We start from the raw sequence: 21,619 nt of genomic DNA, 5'->3' as shown, positions 1-21,619 counted from the left end.
TTGAATTTGACTTTTATGGACTCATTTGCTCTGGGTACTTACCCTTCAGGACTTCTATTCTCATGCTGGACTCCCCTGCATCTCGAACGCAGGGTGGCCATGCCATGCCCATCGGCATCTTGAATCCTTGCTTGCATTGCTGTTCTCTTGCAATATCATGTGTTATTATTGACTTCTGCAACTGCTCTCGCTCTCTTCTCTCCTTCCTCCCTTCTCCTCCCTCCTCCCCTACTTGTCTCTATGCACTTACTCTATCAGAATTGTCCACAGACCTAGTATGGTAGCAACCATGTTTGTCTCCTGCCCCCTAGTTGTTTTTTTCTCCTGCCCCTCCTCCCCTCCAGCACTATCTGAAATGTCGTCAGGCTTAGTACGATAGTTGCTTGTTTTGTTCCTCTCCCTGCTTTCTGCTCTCCTTCTCCTTTTCCTCTTGTCAATCTCTGCTCTACCAAAAATGTCATCAGGCCTAGTACGGTATTAGCCTGTCTGTTCCCATTTCCTTCCCATTCACCCCCTCCCTCCCTGATATGTGTTTTAGCTCTTACACTATCTGAAATGTCGCCAGGCCGAGTATTATAGTTAATTTCACATACTTATTGTTCATGGCCTGTAAGAATGTCACTGTATTTTGTCCATGTTCCCTCCCTTGCCTTGAAGTGCTTTGAAACACATTGTGTATAGGCGATATATAAATAAACTATCATATCATATCTCTAAGCAGAGAGCGGGCTACCATTCCCTCTCCTCAGCTGACTCCCTCCTCTGGAACAGCCTCCCCCTTTTTCTCCGTCTTGAGACAGCTGCAAATACCTCAAGACTCTCCTCTTCTCCTCTCCCTCTCTCCCTTCTGTGCTAAAAACCCCACAGTAGCTGTGATTGGTGACCTGGGCACTTGTGTGTCCTTCGGGGTCATGGTCTTCTGTCCGATCACCCGCAGCATCCACCCTCCCCCTGCACTTGCCTTTGGGCACCACTTGGTCTCTGCTGCCGCACAGGCCTGCACTTATTGTATGGGCTGGTGACCCCTCTTCCATATAGTGGTCACTGCCTGGCACTACCTGTTGCCTTGCAACTGTCTCCCTTGCACTTCTCCCCTCTGTGGATCCTCTAGCACTTACCCCTTTCAGCGGTACCCTCCCCCTCTCTCTCTCTGCACTTGCACGTTCCTAATGTTCACAAGGCCTAGTAGGACCTTTTTTTCTTTTTGGATTTTTGCATATTCCATTGTCTTGATGTTTCCTTGTTCCCTTCACTTGCCCTGTGGGCAATTTGAAACACAATTTTCTTGATGTATGAGCCCCTTACAAATGCCCATTAAATAAATGAATACATTAAGAATTTGTTGGACCCTGCTTGCTGGGAGAGCGGTCTTTTCCAAAGTCCTCCAGTTGTGAGTTGAAGGCAGGTGATCCAAGGCAGAGTCAAGCTCTGCTCCCTAACTACCCCAGGGCTCATTTGGGTGACATGCTTCTGGGGCAAGACCTGCCTCTCTGCCAGCTTCACCGGTTCTCAGGATCCCACTGGAGATGAAGAACCTCTACAGGTGTTTGCCAGCCTCCCTGTGTTTGGTGATTCGCGAACAAGGACCTAGCTTGTCCCTGAGCCCCTGGACTCACAGCAACCCGGGAGCCAGGTCATCCAGGATCCCAGTGTTTGTTCCCGTCAAATTGCTTCGAGACATGTTTCAGGTCTGGCCAACACATTCAAACCACCAGGACCCACATGTTCTGCTTTTGGTTTACTCTTTATCTTTACATAGCCCACACAGTGTCAAGACGCCTGCTTCGATGCTGTTGAATCGACAAGAACAACTAGAAAGTATTATTGATTCTTAACTGCACCCCTGGTCCATCTTTGGTCCCTAGAGTCTGGTTAGGTCACTTTGAATCCCTTTTCCTCACAAGAACATATCCTTTCATGACCAGTGTGGTTACTGATTGCATTTCACCCCAGTTTCATTATTCAGAGTGGTGTATCTTTTGTTCTCCTGCCTATTATGTGTTCTTTCCACTTATTTTTTTTAGTGCATTCTATTTAGTTATTTTTCCATATGGTGTATTTAATGGAAGTGTTTATATTTTACTTATTACCTTGATTTGAACATATCTTTATTGTGGACTGTTGTACATTGCTGTTTGGATTGCTACTGTTTCACATTCACACCCGTCTTCAGAATATAGCCCATAATCTGCCCACGTTACTTACCACAAAAGGTGAAGAAGGTATATATCTTGACACTGCCTGTTTCACCTTTAAAATTCGGAGCACTTTTGTTTTGTAGAGGTGTGACGGCTCAGTAGGGGGTTTAGCCACTACTGTACTTGTAGGCCTGCAGGGTAGAAGTAACTTCGTCCCAGGCCTTCTTCCTGCAGATGTGATAAGGTTGCAACCATATGCCCCAGCATTATCTCTGCTTTCCAGAATGCCCTACCTAATGTAGGATTTAAGGGACGGTCCTGTGTCTCATAAGGCACGAAAGCCTGCAATGTCTGAGGTTCGTCCTATTACCGTTATTCCTTATGTGGTTCTGAACTGTTTGTGGCCACTATCACAAGTATCTTAGACGGAAAGCCATGCTAGAAATCGGACGGCCGTTTCTAACAAAACTCTCCGTTTTGACACGAAAGCTGGCCATGGCATCATGATTTGTAGCTGTTGAGCTTTTTAAATTTGCTTTGTTTGTTAGTTATTATGTACGTTCTGGGCCGCCTTAATATGCCCTAGAAGTTTATCTAATTACTTTATCTGTAACATTCCCTCCCCAAACGACTGCAGGCCAAATAAACAGCCGTATGGATGGGGTGTTTACTTCTGGGTGTCTGTTCTGCTTGATTTACAGTCCACCGCTTGCTGTACAAGTCAAGTGGGAACGTTTTTTAACTACCTTAATATCTCCTACAGGAACATCTCTCGTTAAAGAAATATATTGTGGATATCGTGATCGAGAGCACCGCCTTGCCCGAGCCGTTGAAAGACAGCGATGAGAGACAAAAAGCCAAGAAAAAAGTGAAGAAGCTGAAGGCTCGGATGAACTCCAGGTATGCCCTGCGACAGTCATGTATGCTGCCATTGTATGTAAATCCCGCCTCATGCTGGAGGTGTTTTAAGCTGCAAAGTCGACAAAGTAACACAGATGAGCCTAATTTATTGCCACTTTCCCTGATTGAGAATGAAAACTAAGATATCGACCAGAAGCCCTTGCTTTCACCTGTTAAGAGCTTTCCTCATAATTGGATGCCAGTGTCCTGCCAACGTAACGGCCCCTTACAGCATACAATGGTATGTTTAAGTATGTGTAAACCAGGCCTATTTTTCTTCTCAGTTATTGATTTTTAAATGAAGTATCAAAGAAAATCAATAGTAATCAACAAATAGCAGCCATTTTGCTGTAGTGTCAAACGCCATGCTTGGATTTAATCCATTTGAAGCCTGTCACAACAAGCAAAAGTTGAAAATATCGAAAAATGGAAAGTGAGTTGACAGACCTGTCGTTTGTCATCCGCCTAAAATGTGACATCTGCAGTTCAGAGAGAAAATCAGGGCCTCATTATATCATGAACGGTGATGTCGCCAACTCAGGTTATCAGCTCTTCCCCTGGCAGCGCCGCTGCCTTTCCTGTGACCTTACCCATAACCCATTCAGTGCACCTTCTGCTTTATAATGCCCTATCATAAGAAACATGTCAAATACAATCGTTGTTTTAAAATTGCATTAACATACTTTTACGTTTGAAGCAAATACATCAGCACGTTTGTAGGGTGCATTAAAGAGAGAACCCAGCAGGTGTTGAAATGTAAGCACTTCTGTTAAAGTTACATTATTTTCAGGTGTTATTGTCCAGAAAAGTGAACAGTCTTGGAAAATATGTAGTTGTTGGAAAAGATTTCTCTTGCCAGCACCTTTCACGCCTATGTTATGCCTCCCCAAACGTTTTGCTTTTTATTTTTTAATCTGACCTGCTCTTTTTAGTGAAGCCTCCAGCAGTTTTGCTCATTTGTCATGGGGAAACTGATATGTCCTTCAGGCTGTCAGTACTGGAAAACACTGTTTCCCTTGTTACTTTGTTGCCACTTTTGGTAAATTATCACTTTTGGTAACTTGTTATCATTGCATAATGCATCTTGCGATGCAGTAGAATGGGGTACACTTTTTTTTTTGCCCTAGACTAACGTTCAGAGGATTTGTGTTTCCTTTAAGTGTGCCTAAGAGACAAGCTGATGACAGCAGTTACTTTATCCTATTTTTTGATGTATTCTACCTTCTGTGGCTAGTGTCCAAACATGTCCGTGCCACGAAGACTAACCCTTCTTCCGCACCTGTGAGGACAGGAAAATCCTTAGTGTTTGCTGCCATTAAGTGGTCTAGGACTGTCTGCCCCCAATCCACAAACTGGTTTCAGTGTGTCGAATGGTATGCATGAGCTGTGCCACCAGTGGTCCCGATTGGACCACTGATGGGATGTGTGTGTGGGCCAGATCGTTGATTGGCTAGTGGGAGTTTTGGCTCTCACCTGATTTTTTAATAAGAAGACAATGCCTGGACCCATTATTCAGAGATTCTGGAAGAAACCTGAAGGAGCCAAGTATCCTGTCCAGCTGCAAGAGGTGTAAGGAGACAGTGGACCTGTTAGAAGAAGGCTTGGCGACCAACTTCTGCTGCTATCCGGAAAGAGCCCTTTCTTGTAAGTGATCTTCAGAAGTCCTGCGAAGGAGCTTTCACCCTTGAAGTAGAGGGAACATCCATTCTCAACGTCAGCTCGGTGACATGAGAAGAAGAGCCCTTGGAAGTGGGGGCGGCAATATGAGGGAGGTTCACATGGGGGGAAATAACCTCTGGGAGAATATCATAGCACCTTCGGATGAGCCATGGTATCCCCTTTCTTCTTTTGAGGATATCCCATCCCTGCCTAATGCCTTAATGGCATACTGTAACATCTCCCCTCATCCACCTAGGAAAGATGCTTAAGGCCTGCTAATGAGAGCTGTATGTACGTCTTCACAATCTGACTTACCCTCTACAAATTACAAAAACACCTTCTCAACCTATACCTACAAGTTATCTACAACTGACGTATCTTTAAAGAACAATTACCCAGACTTTTCAGACTTTACCTAGAGAAATTCAAAAATGGACTTCTATTCCCATAACTACCAGAACACTGCAACAAGGAAGATGATGGGAGGAATGCAGATCAAAGAAGGCCAGGAACACAGGCTGTGCTCTAGTTGTTGCAAGCTCATACTTGTGCCCTGGAGTTATAAACAAGTGGAGCAGCTGTCTAGGGAGAGCTGCTGGAGTAGAAAGAGAGAGAAAGCTGCTTCTCTTGAACAAGCCGAGAGACAGTGAGGCTGGAGAGAGGGCTGTGGAGCCGACAGGCTTGAGAAGCAAAACCAGGGAAGAAACACGCTGTGGGAACACCAGAAGTCAACAGAAGGCTTCCCGGCGTACACAGGTGTTTGGAGGCAGCCTTTGCCTTTCCCGAGCCTGAAGACACGAAGCGGAAGAGCCCAGCAGGGACCGCAAGACATAGAGAAGCTAAGAAGCGGATACAGCAACCAAAGAGGAGACACCAAACAACTGTTGCCGGTTTACAGCGGAAAAAGGAGAATACGCCAGCCAAAGCCGTTGAGTCCACGCAGGGGAAGCCGGGACGATGGGGCGTATTGGCTGCCATGCCAAAACCGAGTAAAAATTAAAGAAACATATGAGAGAGAATGAGCAAAAAGTATTTCTTTGAAAGAGAGAAAGGAGGGAAACCAAAGACTTTAACATATGTGAGTGTATGCAATATACATGTGAAAGAAGCCCTGACAGGATAGAATAACAGGCAGATATAACATCAGAAAAAGCAGAAACAAGAGTCTATCAATTTTGAGACGGGCGCAGAGCTCATCTGAGGAAAGCCGTGTCGGGGAAGCATACCAGACAAATAAAAGTGTAAAAAGGATATATGAGAAAGCCCTGGCAGGAGAGAATACCAGGCAGTTGCAAGTGTGTGTATAAAAAGAAGCCATGGTAGGGAAGTGCACCAGGCAAAGACAAGTTGAACATTGTATAGGGAATATGTGAATCAAAGAGGTCCTGAGAAAAGCAAATCAGGATTAGCATGAAGGCTTTGCTGATTACGAGAAGAAGGGGGGAAACCTGGAAGGAGAGCACACTAGGTATCCTAACAAAACAAAGACAGAAAGCCAAGTTGTTTTGGACACTAATTGTAGTATTGGTCAAGAGAAATCCCAAAGAACTGACATTGTTGAATAAGAAGCCAAGGGAGGAGAAGTCCAGGGGAAGGGAATCACCCTCTGGAATAAGGATCTCTATCCCGTTGAAGCTTTTGTGGTGGAGATGCAATTTTCCTTTTTTAACATTTGTGAGCCACTGAAGGCCAAAGACATTACCTTTTTCACTTTAGGATTTAGTTTGTTAGAATGTTGGGGCCAGAATAGTACTGTAGACACAGAACAGTTTTGCTTTGGACATTTCGACACTGACAGATCCTTATTTTTGGTTTTAAGTAGGGAAACACCTCTTAGAGCAGGGAAAGAGAGACATTTCTCCACCCCCTTTTATTTTAATTAAAGTCTTTGACCAAAACCATGACATCCTTGTGGCCGAGTCTCATTCCTGGCTCCTCACATTGCCCAGCTGTGAGTTTGAGCTACAGTGCTGCAGATGTTGCCATTCCGCATTGTGGCCTGGAACTTTGCGGATTGACAGTTTGTGCTACGGGACTCATCTTTGGCAGATTTCATGGTTCCATTAGCAAGATGCCTCGAGATACAAGGTTAAGTCTGACCGCCACAAGTGTGTGTCTCTGCGTTGCTGTGCGTCGATGGCTGTCGTCCAAAACAGCTTTCCTGCAGCCAGTCCTGTGCTGAGAGGGGCCTGCATCGAGTTCTGCTGCATTCTCCACCCTGAAGACCTTGCACCAGCATTTGTCGCCGACTGGAGAAGTGCTTGAACCGGCAACCCCTGGGCATCAAGGACCGGAGCTGCAGGCGGGAAAAGCAACCTTGCACCCTCTTCATATGACCTACCAAGTCCTAAGAAGAATCGGATTAGGGGGTTGAGTTGTAACGGTACTTACCTGAACCCTTAAATCCCTTTTTAAAGTTTGGTAACTTTTAGAAAGTGTTGTAACAGTTTGTCTTTGCCATTGCTTATTCGTGCAAGCATTTCAAGAGCAGAGCACTTTTATTCACAAGAACAACTTGTCTTCTACTTCTTGGAACTCTTTATTGGACTCCAGAATCCCTTCTCTAACTTTTTCCCTTACCACAAAACTGTGTGGAACTTTGGTGAACTTTGGGCACAAGGCCCCATACATCTTAGGGATGGACTTATAAAGTTAGTGTTGTGTATCTCTGTGGCCCTGTAGTAAGTATTTTTATAATTGTTTGTTAAGTGTGTCCTTGATTTTTCACTGTATTTACCCATTGAGGACCCCTTACCAAGCTCACCCTTCCTTAAACTTAGACTTGCCCACTCGCTTTTCTACCTTTAACTGGTTTGGCTACAGCTCCCAGAGTTATCCATGTCACTAAACTAGGTTGGCCTTCTGTACATCTGTCCACCAGGCCAGAGTATAGAAAAACGGTCCTAACAAATTGGTGAGCAGTGGTACGATGACCATCTCCACTTTACAGTAGTGCTCTCTGAACTAGAATTAAAAACACAAAACAAGGACCGCATGTATTTTTAACCACATATGTTTTACGTAAACATGCCGTCTTTGCAAATGTTACATGTCTATTGCACAGGGAACACATCTTCCATTGGACATAGACATTGCTGGCCCCTCAACTTGGAACATGATAGCTATTTCTAGCATGTTAACAGTTTAAGATGAGGTGCATCAGCCTTTGCACCCATAGCGTGTTGGCCATTGTACAGAGAACACATATTCTCTTTGCACATAGACTTTCTCGGCAGCTAAACATGGGCCATGATATTCATTGCCCATGTAGTATCTCAGCCATTACACATGCAGCACAGCTGCCATTGCACATGGTCACGTCTGCCAATGCACTAGTTATACCTAGTAATTCCACAGGGAACACAACATTCCTTGCACTTAAACCACATAAACAATGTCAGCCACTCAATTTAAAACATGATAGTAAGTGCACACAGGTCATGGCCCATCTGCCATTGTACATGTAGCATGTCAACTATTGCACATGGATCCCATCAACTATGACACATGTATTAAGTCATCCACTGAACGTTTCACATAGTTATTCCAGAGGTAACACATCAATCAGACCTTGCATATAGTCATTGTCAGCCGCAGAACTTTAAACATGCCAGCCATTGCACATGGATCATGACAGCCATTGCATGTGGATCACGTCTGCCATTGCACATGGTTCACATCAGACTTTGCATGTGGATGCTGTGTTGCTGCACATGTTAAACCTAGCCGTTGCATTGGGACACATCCCTTGTCCATAGAGGTTCTCAGCCACTCAACAGGGACCATACTAGCCATTGCACATATAGTATCTCAACAATTACACATGCAGCACATTTGTCATTGCACATGGATCACCTTCAGCCATTACACAGGTTACACATAGCCGTTCCACAGGGAACACTTCATCTCTTGTATGTAGACAATGTCAGGCACTCAACTTGGAACATGATCAGCATTGCACATATAACATGTTATCCATTGCGCATATATCATGCCAACCATGCATGTAGACCATGCCAACCATTGCACATGGATCCTAACAACTATGGCATATGGATCATCACATCCGCTGTTGCACATGCTTCACGCATTCAGCATAGACAATGTCAGTCACTCAACTTCGAACGTAATAGCCATTGAACATGTATCATGTCAGACATTACGCATTGAGCATATCAGACATGGGTTAGGTCCGCCATTGCACATTTTACACATAGCCATTCCATTGCAAACACCTCATTTCCACATAGACATGGCAAACCAACCAACATGGTATATGATAGCCATTCTACACATAGCATATCAGCCATCACACACTGAGCACATCAACCATTGCACATGGATTATGTTAGCCACTGCACATAGGCCTTTTATTCTTATAGAATCATGCAGAGCAAGGCAAAATAAACGGGCAAAAGTCCCCTATAAGATCGCTGTACGTCACATATTCACCAGACATCGTCAGGCTTTAGACACAGAGCCAGCCCCTAAATTCCATATAGAGCACTTTTATGGGTAGGTTTTAGACAGTGGAGTTTTCCCTCTTAATCATACATACTGCATTGTACTTGTTCAGGCTTTAGACAGCCGACCAATGCCCATACGTCACACATACTGGGAATCCTGGAGGGCCATCATGTCACAAGAACTCAAAGTGACCAGACAACCAAAGGGAGCTCGTATGGCCAAAAACATATGTCTTTTCGTAGCTTTTAGAACTAGTTTCAAAACTGCACAAATACAATTTTCTGGCACTCATCCCAAATTTGGGGACAAATCAGTCAATCACACCTTACTACAGAAAGTCAGCGCCCCCCTCCCCTTTTGCTCTCCCTTTAGTATTGCAAATAGCTGTTACAGGCACTCCAGTTCAAGTTTTGAAGTGTAAACTCGTTTTAATTTGTTTTTGTAGTGTAAGTGATGAAACGCAGATTAATGCTATTTGCTAGAATGTTGTATGAGGTGGATAGGACTGATATATTTATATTGTTATTTTATATTGTAAAGAAATATTTTTTATAAATGTAAAAGTTTCGTGATTTTTTGATGTTATATACAAGGGAACTCCCGGCATTCAATAAACAGGTGTTTTGCATCATAGCTGCAGACAGGTTATTGAAAAAACACATACAATTAAAACAGTAAAGATTAAACTGTTGGGTAGTTCCATAAGGTTAAGGGCTTTCAATTAGGTTGTGCACGTTAGGGAGTTGAAGTCCTTTTGCGCATGTTTCAAAAACACTGCCCAGGTAGCCGTGAAGGTCAGGTGAGAGCCTCTGATATTAGCTGTACGCTTCTCCATTGAAAGAATGTTCCACACTTTGTCCATCCATACATTTATAGACGGAGGCTCAGCCCTTCTCCATAGATGGAGAATTGAGAGTTTAGCCGCCAATAGTAAGTGCGCCAATAGCTTAAGTTCAGTTTTTGTGCAGATCTGTTGTATTGAAGCATCAAAGCCCAGGTTGTAGAGTATGGGATCCCCTGGTACCTCCACACAGTTTGGATCTGACCTCAAGCCAGAAATCTTGTATTTCTTGACATCACCAGAGAGTGTATAAAAGTGTGCCCTCTATTCCACATCCCCTCCAGCACGGCTTAGAATTGTTAGGGTGAGATTATTTTTGTTTGTCTTTCCGCCAGACGCAGGCATAGTGCAGGAACTGCTTCTCTGTATGTTCTGTTCCTGGTCTCCTGGGGTATTGCTTCTCCCAGCTCGAGGGCTCAAGTCGAGGGTACACGCGGGCGGACAGAGTCCACCCACTTTTTTCAGAGGGGGGACTCAGTCCCCCCCAGCTAAAATGACAAATATTGAATGTCCTCTTCGTATTTATGAATTAAAGCCGACAGGGATCGAAACGCAGTTGTCAGGTTTGCAGGACAGGCACTTCACTGCACTATGTAACCTGATGAAGAGCAACGAACAACTAAAGGTGAAATGTCCCATTTCGGTACTGCAAGTCACAGGGAAAGCATTTGTATTGGTTCTTGGAGTTTAAAACATGCACACCTTTTAACGTTTTCAAAAACACTATTAGAAGAAAATATACTTTCTTGGTTTTATGTGTGTGTTGATTTTATGAAAGGCAAACGCCGTTCGTCCTGTGCAATTTGGGTGGTTATGCAAAGCCAATTTAATGAAATGTACATATTTCACCTTGATATGCTAATGTCTGGTGACATCACATACCGTTGTGTTTTTTGATTAGTCCCCCCACTTTAAGTTTTGGGACTTGACCCCTGCCCAGCTCCCTCTCCTAGCCAGCAGCATAGGACCTAGGGTCGAGCACTAAAAGCGATATTGCTTTGTATATTATAGAAATCAGGCCCCTGGATACGGTCAACTCCTGAAAGACCAACTCCAGAGGAGTTAGCTCCATAGCTGTCCACTCCCTGATGGTGGGGTGCAGGACCCAGTGCCTAGTGCCTAGCTTGTAGATAGCAAAAGCAGTCAGACTCTGTAAGCCCTATAGCAGACTTGCAGTCTTCGAATGGTCTAATCCCCCCTTAAAAAAGAGATCTCCTATCTTGCACAAACCTATGTCAACCCATTGTATGAAACCCTTGTCTGTCTTCCCGGTGTAAAGTCATCATTGTGGATTGGCTGATTGAAGAGCGACGGGAAGGAGCACAACCCAACAAACCTACTTGAGCTGTCCCGTGCCTCAAGCGAAGCCTTGGTGATGGGGTTGATGCATCATCCCTTCACTCTTCCCTGCCCTGGCACACACGGCCATTCCCCCAATGTATTTCTATGGTCAAGAACAGTGACAGACCGAAAAAGGTATAGAAATCTTGGAAGAATATTCATTTTTATTCACAGCCGTTTTGACAAACCATGACAGGTGGAGGGAAGTCCACTAATGTATATCTTTCTTAATATCGGGGTAGTTCTATATAAGTGTATCAGGTCTCCCGGTATGTTGATCCCCAAGTATCTCATTGTTGTTTTTGTTCAAGTGTATGAATATTTCTACTCGTGCTCTGTCTTCAGAGGTCTGGGGGTAAGTGGAGGCAGCGATTTTGAGTCCTAGTATTTCGGACTTCGAGCAGTTTACTCTAACCCCCGAAACTAGACCATAACATCAGAGTTCATCATAACATAACATAACATCCTCAACATACATCAGGGAGTGCAGCGGATCAGTAAGAGACAGGATGACATCGTCTGCCAACAGGTTGACCTTTTGTTGAGATCAACCTGTTGCTAAATTGTATGCCCTCTATATGGACATTAGCTCATATTCGCGCTGCTAAGTGTTCCATGACCATTGCAAAAATCAGGGGTGATGGGGGCAACCCTGCCTAGTGCCCCTACCTAGGCGAATCCGCAGCATGAGAGTCCCATTCACCAGGACGCAAGCTGTCGGGTCGACATAATTGGACAGTATCATGTGGCGAAGATTAGGGCCTATGTTGAACTTTGCTAGCATCTCCTGTCATTAATCCCCATTCTACCATGTCAAAAAACATTCTCAGCGTAGAGCACAAGTAGAAGTGAATGTGTCTGGTTCCTGCCTGATTTGTCTACAAGGTGCAAGGCCCTTCTAATGTTATCCGCCGCACTCCTACTCAAGATAAATGCTGACGATCCGGGTGTATGAGCGAAGGCATAATATTTTCGAGCATGTCTGCTGTCGCAGTTTATTAGGCGGTCACACTCAACTCAGGGAGTTCCTTTCCACCCCAAGCAAGGTGGCGCACACCAAAGCGCTTCTACAGATTCACTTTGGTGAGGCCTCCAACCTGTCTAGCACCCACCGAAACAAATACCCTGTGTCACCAATGGACTAGGAATCATACTGGTGTATAGTAAGAATATTTATTTATTTAAGGTTTGACCAAAACGGACTATCAAACAACATCAATCACCAATGCTGTGGCACTACACAATATCTCCGAATTACTTTCCGTTATTAAAACAACACAGGTAACATTTTGAAATATGCAGTCAAAATTTACAACAGATTTAATTGCAAATTAACCAATGTAAAACATTCACAATACAATGGAAAAATCGTTTTGCAACACACATTCAAAGGACAGGCAGTGCTTTGGGATTCTGGTTTGGGAAGCAAGGGATCAATGGGAACTTTCGTTTATTTAGGCTTCTATTTGAAAGGCACAGTTGGGAAAAGGAACTCAAATGGGGAAATCATTTTAAAATTTGTATTCAAAAGGTAAGGTTGGGAAAAGTAACTCAACGGGAAATTGTTTTTCAACACACATTCAAATGAGAAGCAATGCTTGGTAATTCTGCTTTGGGATACAAGGGAATAAAGCAGGAGTTTCGTTTTGCACCCTCACATTCACTTGAATAGCATCGTTTAGGGTTACCTATTTTGGGGTTATGGCCACCCCCCTTCGGGACAGGATTCGGGGGTTTCAGACGGACAGTCACCCAAGTCTTTATGGTCTATACCGCTTCACAACACACTGGGCTTGAACTTTGTTAATTTTGAATTCTAACAACACTTATCCCCTGATTTTCTATATGGGAATTAATTGATTTAACTTCAATTCAATGCGCTAAGTATCTACACAGCTTCCCCACTTCCCCACATTTTAATGGAAAGGATTAAGGCAGGCTGTTCCCAACACAATGCAATTTAAATGGATAGGGCGATTTTCTATAGTGGAATTAATTTGAATTGGATTTAATACAATGTTCCAAAGGTCTACCCAGTTTCACCCTTCCTACCCACTAATGGAAAAGGATAAGTCAGGTAGCTCCCCACACAATTGGTGGCTTTTGGATTAGTCTACTTACATGGGAGGCCTTGGTCAGGGAAAAACAGCAGGGCTCCTCTGAGGAAAGCACAGATCTGGTCAAGGGCTTTCAGTGAAGGATTTTCTCCTGCAACCAGACTCCCTCTGGCTCCTCTGGTTCCCAGCTAGCTTCTATATTTCCCTGTCACTGTCTTCAATGCAAGGATTCCTCAAATTTATGAAAAGGACAGAATCATAATTTTTATGATAACTTAAATTATGTACATCACACACATTTCGTTTTTACATGGTCCCAACTGGCTTTTTTTATCCCCTTTAAAATTAACACGGGGTTAGCTCGATGGGACACACAGTGCACGTTTTATTCGAGAAAATGTATTAAATGATTAATCAATGGCACTGCATAATAGGTGCTCCCAGTTTCAGCTGGCCCCATCTAAATCTTAAATTTCTATTTCTCCTAAAGCATGTGACCAGATACCTGCTCGAACCAATGTTTATCCTACCCTCTCCTCCTGTGCCTCAAAGGGTCTTTGTTCAGAGCTAATGCACCATTAATTGGGAACCTGATCTTCAAGGTCATTTCTGTAGGTTGTGTTATCTGTAAATCCCATAATTTCAATCTACCTCTTTGTATATTTTAGCATTTAAATTGACATCAAGATCTTCTTCTCCCGGGGTCCTCAGCCAAAGGTATTGAGTTAAAATTTACAAAGGCACAGACCTTTCAGTTTAGTGGGAAAAACACCAGCTGCGCCCAGCCTTCAGAAAATCCAGCTTTACATCAATAAAATGTGCTTACATGTAACATTTTAGCATTATATCTAGGCCTGCTGTTCATGAATAGAATCTTTCTTTTCTACTACATTAGAATAGAGATAGATTCACCATTACTCTGGTGCACAGTAACATAAGCACCAGTGTTCATTGCTACAAAAAACAAATAGGCCTTTCCCTATAAATGTTGTCACTTTATGTGCTGAAATTAAGTCTCTTTATTCTTCATGAAGGCAATTTTTCATACTTAAATTTTCCAATGTAAGGCATCATTTCTCCTTTTTAACTTCCAAATGCACAGTAATTCAAATGTATTTATTTCCTTCCACATGTACTTTACACAAAGTCGGCATCTGTAATGCCGCATGTACTTGGAATCCATCAGCCACAGTAACAGTTAACAATATTCCACTTCTTAGTCTCACTTTTTTCCGGCTGACTGCCTGTACATTCTTACAAAAGGGAGGGATGCCCATTCTTGCTCACTGTTTTGTACTGGTTTTTATATTTAAATGTAACTTCACACTTAACCAGCTTCACTCTCGCAGTGGGGCCTAGCATGGCCTCTCCATCTCTATCACTCTAAGGCTGTTTTTTTTACCCCCCTCCTCCTCCCCCCACCCCCTGGCTCTTTGATTAAGGTGACTCAGAGGAAAGAGCAAGGGGAGAGAGTTTTTTTATTTTGTTTCCTTTTGGCCATCCCAACAATCTCCTTTTTGAAGCATGTGTGCTCTTGTCCTGTCCTGAGGGAGTGGCGCTCCGGTATGCCCTCCACTCTTTTGTGATTTTGCGATTTCGGTCCTGGACCTCTCCCTTTCCGGTAACTCCAACCTACAAGCTGTAAAGGCAAGGAGTTATTGAATCTGCAGAGAGTAAGAGAGGTTAAGTATTTTATACAGTACTTCTTTCCCCCGGTAAATAGGGATACAAATTGACAACAAACGACAGTTTATACATTGCAACCAAATGTTAGCATTGATTTCACTTGACATACACAATTCGCCAACATTCTCGTTCTCTAATTTTGGTACTTTTCTTAGAAGTATGAATTGCTTTACTCCCTGTTAATGTGCGATATTCTCCATCCAGGTTTCCATCCTTTCCTTTCATTCTTCAGATGGTTCCTGGGCTCTTCCCTCAATGGGTTCTTCAATCAGTCTAGCGCCTGTCTGGGGTGACATCTCTTCAGCTGAATGATATGGACCCATTTCTCTTCCGTATGTTTACCTTTAGGGATGCAGATCTTATAGGCGAAAAGTGATATTTTATCGACAATTTCAAAGGCACCATGCCAAGAGGGGAGGAACTTCTACTCCTTGGTCTGATTCCTTTGGAAATTGTACAGGTAGACCATGTCCCCCACTTTGTACTCCTTGGTAGTTTTTAAGTCGTAGTAGGCTTTCCTTCCCTCTGCCGAATTTTCTAAATTGCACTGAGCGTAAGCAAAAGTGTGCTGAAGGTGTTTTGGTAGATGTTCAATATACTCATGGGTCGTGGACGCGTTGATCAGGGTCTGCTCTTGAGTTCTGTAGAGCAGATGCTGAGTTAGCCACCTCGCTGGTAAAATGACTTCCCCGGTCCAACTCAGTCCTTTGGCGAAGGTGGAAATGAGAGAAGATTGATCATTGGTGCAGCAGCTCTCTCTGCCTTACAGTTTGGGGCCGGAAGACATTCTACCTACTTGGTAAACAAGTATGTTACAGTTAACATGTACTTGTTTACTCTAGAGGAGCAAATCACTCGCGCTTTGAAATCGACTTGCAAATCCGACCAAGGCAGTGTCATTCCCCTTTTCTGTAGGGGAGCTCGGTGTGTGAGAGAACTTGGCTGAAACTGAGCACACACAAGACACCCCTTTAAGTAGATGTCGAGGTCCTGGCCCATGTCTGGACAATATGCGATCTCGCGCAAGATTTATAAGGTTGTATGAGACCCCCTATGACCAGCAGTGGCCGCGTCATGGGCATGAGTTAACATCAGGCTTCGGAATGAGGTAGGAACCGCCACTGGTCACATCCAGATATGGATCTCTGTACCGACCAACTGTCTTTAATTCAGAACATTTTGGGAAATTTCACCAACACCCGGAGGTCCTCCTTCCAATATAATCGGATTCTGTAAGAGGAAAATTCACGGGGTCTTCAATATATTGATAACATTTCCCAATGATTGGGGCCTCTTTTTATTCAGAGTTCATTATTGGCATGGGTTTGGGGCCTGGTGACAGCAGCGACCTGGATTTCCCCCAACAGAGATTCGGTTTCTACGGGATCCCTGTGAATGGCTCCGGTTTTGGCCAACTGGTCAGCCAAGTCATTTTCAGTTTTGTCAGGGTCCCCCTATTTTGGAGTGACCTCTGATCTTTTTCCAATAGATGGTCATCTGATTAGAGGTTACCAGATCATCAATTGATTGGATTAATTTCCTGTGCTTGAGCGGTTTCTTATTCGCACACAGCATGCCTCCGTTTTTCCAATTAATCAGGTGTTCCACAAACCCATTCCTGTTATAATCCGCCATCAACTCTGCCGCCTGACTACTTCGGGCACTGATTTTGTACCCAGCAGAGGGTTCCAAGGTATCATTCACGCAGGCATTCCCAGTGCCAGCCACTAGTTCTTTTTCCCTGTGATTGTCAATTTGGTAGGAACACCCATCCACATAAACTGTGGTTATCCCCCGACACGTGTCTACCTCATAGACTTTGTGCAGGGAAGTGAGGTACACCTTCCATGTTCGGATTTGGTCACTTTGTAAGTATTGCAAGGGTTGGTGAGGAGTGTCCACTATGATGTGCTCCCCCTGGATGAAGGGGTGGTAATTCTTCAACGACCACACCATTGCCAGGAGTGCCTTTTCGCAATCGTTGAATTTTTCCTCCACAGAGGACAAAGTCTTGCTCGCATACGAGATTATTTTATTGACCTTGTTGTGCTTTTGGTATAATACCACTGTTAAGCAAGTATCTGAGAACCCTGTCTCCAAGAAGAATTCCTTGTTCTTTATGGGGTACGCCAAACAAGGGGCTTGGGAAAGGCTTCTCTTTAGTTTTACTGCCTCAAATTGTTGTGGATCTGACTGCCACTTAACCCCAGCCTTTAATAGATGGACCAAGGGACTGGTTACCTCTGCGTATTCTTCAATAAGCTTTCTACTATAATTAGTGAGTTCAAGAAGGCTTCTTAGTTCTCAGAGTAGTAGGGTCTTTTAATTTCAATAATGCTTCCACCTTTTTTGCCTGAGGACTGAGACCCTCAGGGGGTGACATCATGCCCTAGGATTTTCACGCGGGTCTTAAACCACTGTGCCTTCTGATAGGACAGTTTTGCTCTGGCTTTCTGCAACTGGGTCAGAACATAGCATATTTCAGCTATGTGTTCATCCACAGTTGAGAACTTCATTAAGACATCATCTACACAGGCCAAGTTTCCCCTTTCGCCCAAATTGGGCATGGCCTTATGTAGGATGATATTACATTAATTGCCGGAGTTTATATATCTAAAGGGGGCTTGGCCCACGTGTATTACTGACCCCCTAAGGTAAAGGCAAGCTTGTACCGGTCTTCCCTACTCACGGGTACTGTCCAGTAACCCTTGGTCAGGTCAATGGCAGTATACACCTTTGACCCATGGATCTGGGCCAGTCCCTGATCGATGCAGGGAAGAGGCCATCTTGACATGTGGACCAGTTTATTTAACTCCCTTAGGTCTGCGCAAAGTCTCCATTGGCCATTGGGTTTGAGTATCCCCAGTACCGGGTTGTTGAAGGTACTGTGGATTGGTCGAATTATCCCACAAGATTGTACATTTTTAATAATCTCTGTGAGTGACTCCATAGACACGAGAGGCAATCGGTATTGCTTCACAAATATTGGAGCCATCTCGGGGTCTGAGGGTATGGTGGTTGAATCTATCTCTGTGCGTCGGCAATCATATGAATCCACTGCAAAGATATCCTGAAAATCCCAAAACACCTGTTTTAGCTTCTGCCTTTGCTCTTCAGTCTCACAGGCATCAGCAAGATTGATGTGTTCTTCGACCATCTGCTTAAAGCCTGGGAAGATCTCAGACTTGGCAGTTTTGGCGGTATCCTCCAGTTGGGTGGAAAAATCTCTTGTTATGGTGTTGACCTGGATGTGAGGTTTCAAGGATGTGAGGTAGTCACTGTTGACTCGGAATACCACCTCATCCTTTCTTATGTCACAGGTCACCTCTTCCTCAGCATAAGGGCAGGAAGAGTACACCAAAAATTCCCCCCTTGCCTGGTGAAAATCTTTTCTGGAGGGATACTGTTATCGATATGGAAGCAGTGATTTGGAATTGGTCCAATGATCTCATTACCTAAATTAATAGAATAATGTTGGGCATCAACCGCCATTCCAATAAAGGTGTCTGCGCCCAAAGTGATACTTCGAGGGTCGCTGTTATCCACCAATATTCAAATGGTTTCATGTGCTAGGTTAACGCGGGGTATCAGATGTAAATACAAACCTTGCTGTTGGAGATGATAATTCAGATTTATATAGGTGTCCTTGTTTTTGAGGTTCTGTCCACGCTTAATTTTTAGGAGAATTCTAAATTGTCGCACTTGTCCTGGGATGGTAGCCTCTTCTCTCAACATGAACTTCAACCGCATACGTCAGCAATTGAGCTGACCGAAATGCTTTCTCAGTGTTGTCAAAGCCCATGGGGTACACCCCAGTCGGGACCAGGCTTTGTTATTAATTAGGTCCAAATTAATTGGGAATCGATTGAGAACGTCACTGCCTAAGTGAAAGGTGGAGGGGACATCTCTCACAACCCTATAATTATGTTCTTTGCTTTTGTTGCGAATGGACATTTTTAGCATACAGGAGATGTTTGGAATTTAGAGTTTCCAGGCCCCTTTCCCACTTATCAATCAAGTTAAATGTGGGAATGGTCTGATCTTTTGGGAGTTTCCTGAGTAATGCTTCGCTGATGAAGCATCTTCCGTTATTCAGGCATGCTCTGGCGAGAACAGGCTGCTCCTGCTCATTTACAAGAATGGAGAAAAACAACTGTTCACCCTTTCTCTAGATGTCGGTCAAACTCTGAGCTGGCTTTTCATCATCTTTTGTCATGGGATTTGGGTTTTCTTCTAATTGTGGATTGGTATACAATTAGAGTATTTCCTTCCAGTGTGGAATGCCACTTAAACCTGGGAGGTTGATTTTCAAAAATGGAGAAGGGTTCCCATCACCAGTTGTACTCCTACAGAGATTACGGTGATGTCTGGGACTTGATTGTTACTAAAATGGAATTCTATTTTGTCGGACCGTTGTTCAATAATGTTGCATGTGCCATTCAAACTCACATAATTTGTACTTTGTTTTAATTTGATTGGTCAGTTAGTCTGAGTCCAGAAGACCTTGTTTACGCAGTCAATCAGTGGTGATAACCTCTGAATGAGGTAATTCCCCAATAGACAAGGTGTACCCTCTTGAGTGACGACTTTTACCCTATGTCGCCCAATTTCTATCTCCACGTACGCAATCCCTTTGACGGACATATAATTCCCATCAAAGTTTTGGAGTTGTCCAGGAAGACGTCTTGAGAGGAATTTAGTAACTCCCTCTCCTTCTTGAATTCAGTTGATCATTGGCCCTTTTGGACAGATGGGTGGCTTGGGATCCAATATTCACCAGTGCTGTTAATGCACACTGACCCTGTACCTTGACCGAAGCATACAATCTTCGTTCTCTCTCCTCAAGGGGGCAAAGAAAATGTGCATTCTGTGCCTGCTTGATGGTTAACTTTTTTATATTGAACTCAGACACTGTGTGATCTTGAAGAGTTTTCTGTGTCGGAGTCCGGGAATCTGTAAAATAAACATCTTTTCCCTGGAAAAAGTTGGGATTGGGAAGTCCCCTTTTCCCACCCGATTCTTTGCTGTCTCCCTTTTCTGGGAGACAGTCACCCAAACCTTTTTGGGGGAGGATACCTCAGTGCTTTCAGGGTGAACTGGGTGACATTGTGTGGGTTTAAGAGCTTCTTTCTCTGGGTCGGTTTCCATATTTACCACATCGAAAGCAGGGTCTTTTGGGATCCATTTTTCCTTGGGTGGGATCCCTCCATCTCTGAAAGAGAAGATTTTCTTCCCTGAATCCTGCAGGAATTCTTCTCCTTCAAAATGGATGATGTGGATTCCTCCACAAAGTAGGTTGTCTTTTGGCTTTCGATTTCTCCTACTTACCCTCTGTTCTTTAGGTTCTAGTTTTTCGGGGGTAGATGATGTATGTTCAGGCTCAGACGTTTCCAGGGGTTTTGCTCAAGTGGGAAAGGAAGCTATCTCTATCGCCTCGCATTTCCCTTCCACCCGTGCCCCCTCCTCTGTAACCTGTTGGTTGTCAGAGTTTTCTTCCCATCATTGCTCCTGGGCACCAGACCCGGGTGTCGAGTTATTCTGGGCAGTAGTTTCCAGTTGAGGGTTCTGCTGAGCCCTCAACATGCGACGTAGGTCTTGGGTTAATTGTTGGACCTGTCGTTCCAGTTGTGCAATTTCTTCTGCTTGGTAGGGAGGTCTGGATTCATATCTTTGCTGCTCCGGGAAAGGGTAGCTGTCCCTTCTCCCAGAGATGCTTGGGTATTGGGAGTTTTCCTGATAACCTTCCATCCTAGGTCTCCCTTCTCCCGGATTTGGGAATCTATTGTCCTGAAAGCGGTGTGAGAAACCTAGAGGTGTCTCACTTCCTAGTCCTCGGGGATCTGTCATCCAGGTGGCTAGGACACGGCCATCGCTATTGGATCCAGTTCCTGGGGGTGGACCAGTGAGGGAGAATCATCTGGATGGGGGGGGTCCTCGGGGTGTGGAAGTGAGACACTGACGGTTGGACATGGTATTCCCCTTCTTATAACACCTTTTCCCCATCCTACCATGTAGGATACTCAGAAACTCAACCCGCTTTCCCGACACAAATACTTTCTCACGATGTGAAAGACAACGGACTAACACCAGAGCCATTTACCTGACATTGTCCCAACACAAGGGCCAGGCAAAGTCAGACAATTGACCAGAATCACACACACCTGACTGCCCTGCACTACGAGCAAGGCAGACCGCACAACGTGACAGCTATCCCAGAGAAGCAGTTCAAGTGGAGGCGAAAGGTGGCAAGGAGAGAAGCGACCCTGCCCTTTTCAAGCCAGTCCCTTGAAGCCTCTGTGAAAGTAATCATAATACTGCGAACAATAGCCAGCGTGTGTTGCAGCAGATGTCAACGGTACACAGAGCCCTCCTATACTGATAACCAGGACAGGGAGAGACGCTTGCTACCGTGGTACCGTCCTTGACTCCAAAGACAAGAAAAGCCAAGCGGTTCATTACAGCCGGTGAGTCGAAAGGAGAACCAATAAGAAACCAAACTGTGTTAAACGAAAGTTGCGAAAGGCAAATAA

At 44.2% G+C, this 21,619-nt stretch overlaps 1 protein-coding gene across 5 annotated transcripts in view; it reads left to right on the top strand.

Annotated features, from left to right (window-relative positions):
- The window catches only part of SCAPER (S-phase cyclin A associated protein in the ER), a 4,210,252-nt gene that overhangs the window by 2,352,541 nt on the left and 1,836,092 nt on the right, over positions 1 to 21,619 (top strand). For all 5 annotated transcript variants that reach the window (XM_069624455.1, XM_069624453.1, XM_069624454.1 and 2 more), the window contains one exon: positions 2,902 to 3,038. In XM_069624455.1, coding sequence (XP_069480556.1) covers positions 2,902 to 3,038 — 137 coding nt within the window. The remainder of the gene's footprint in view (positions 1 to 2,901; positions 3,039 to 21,619) is intronic.

This window comes from Ambystoma mexicanum, chromosome 11, assembly GCF_040938575.1.
Source record: "Ambystoma mexicanum isolate Mex_15411 chromosome 11, UKY_AmexF1_1, whole genome shotgun sequence".
NCBI classification, from domain to species: domain Eukaryota; kingdom Metazoa; phylum Chordata; class Amphibia; order Caudata; family Ambystomatidae; genus Ambystoma; species Ambystoma mexicanum.
Note: the sequence above shows the minus strand (reverse complement) of the source record. Positions and strands in the feature narration are given on the sequence as shown.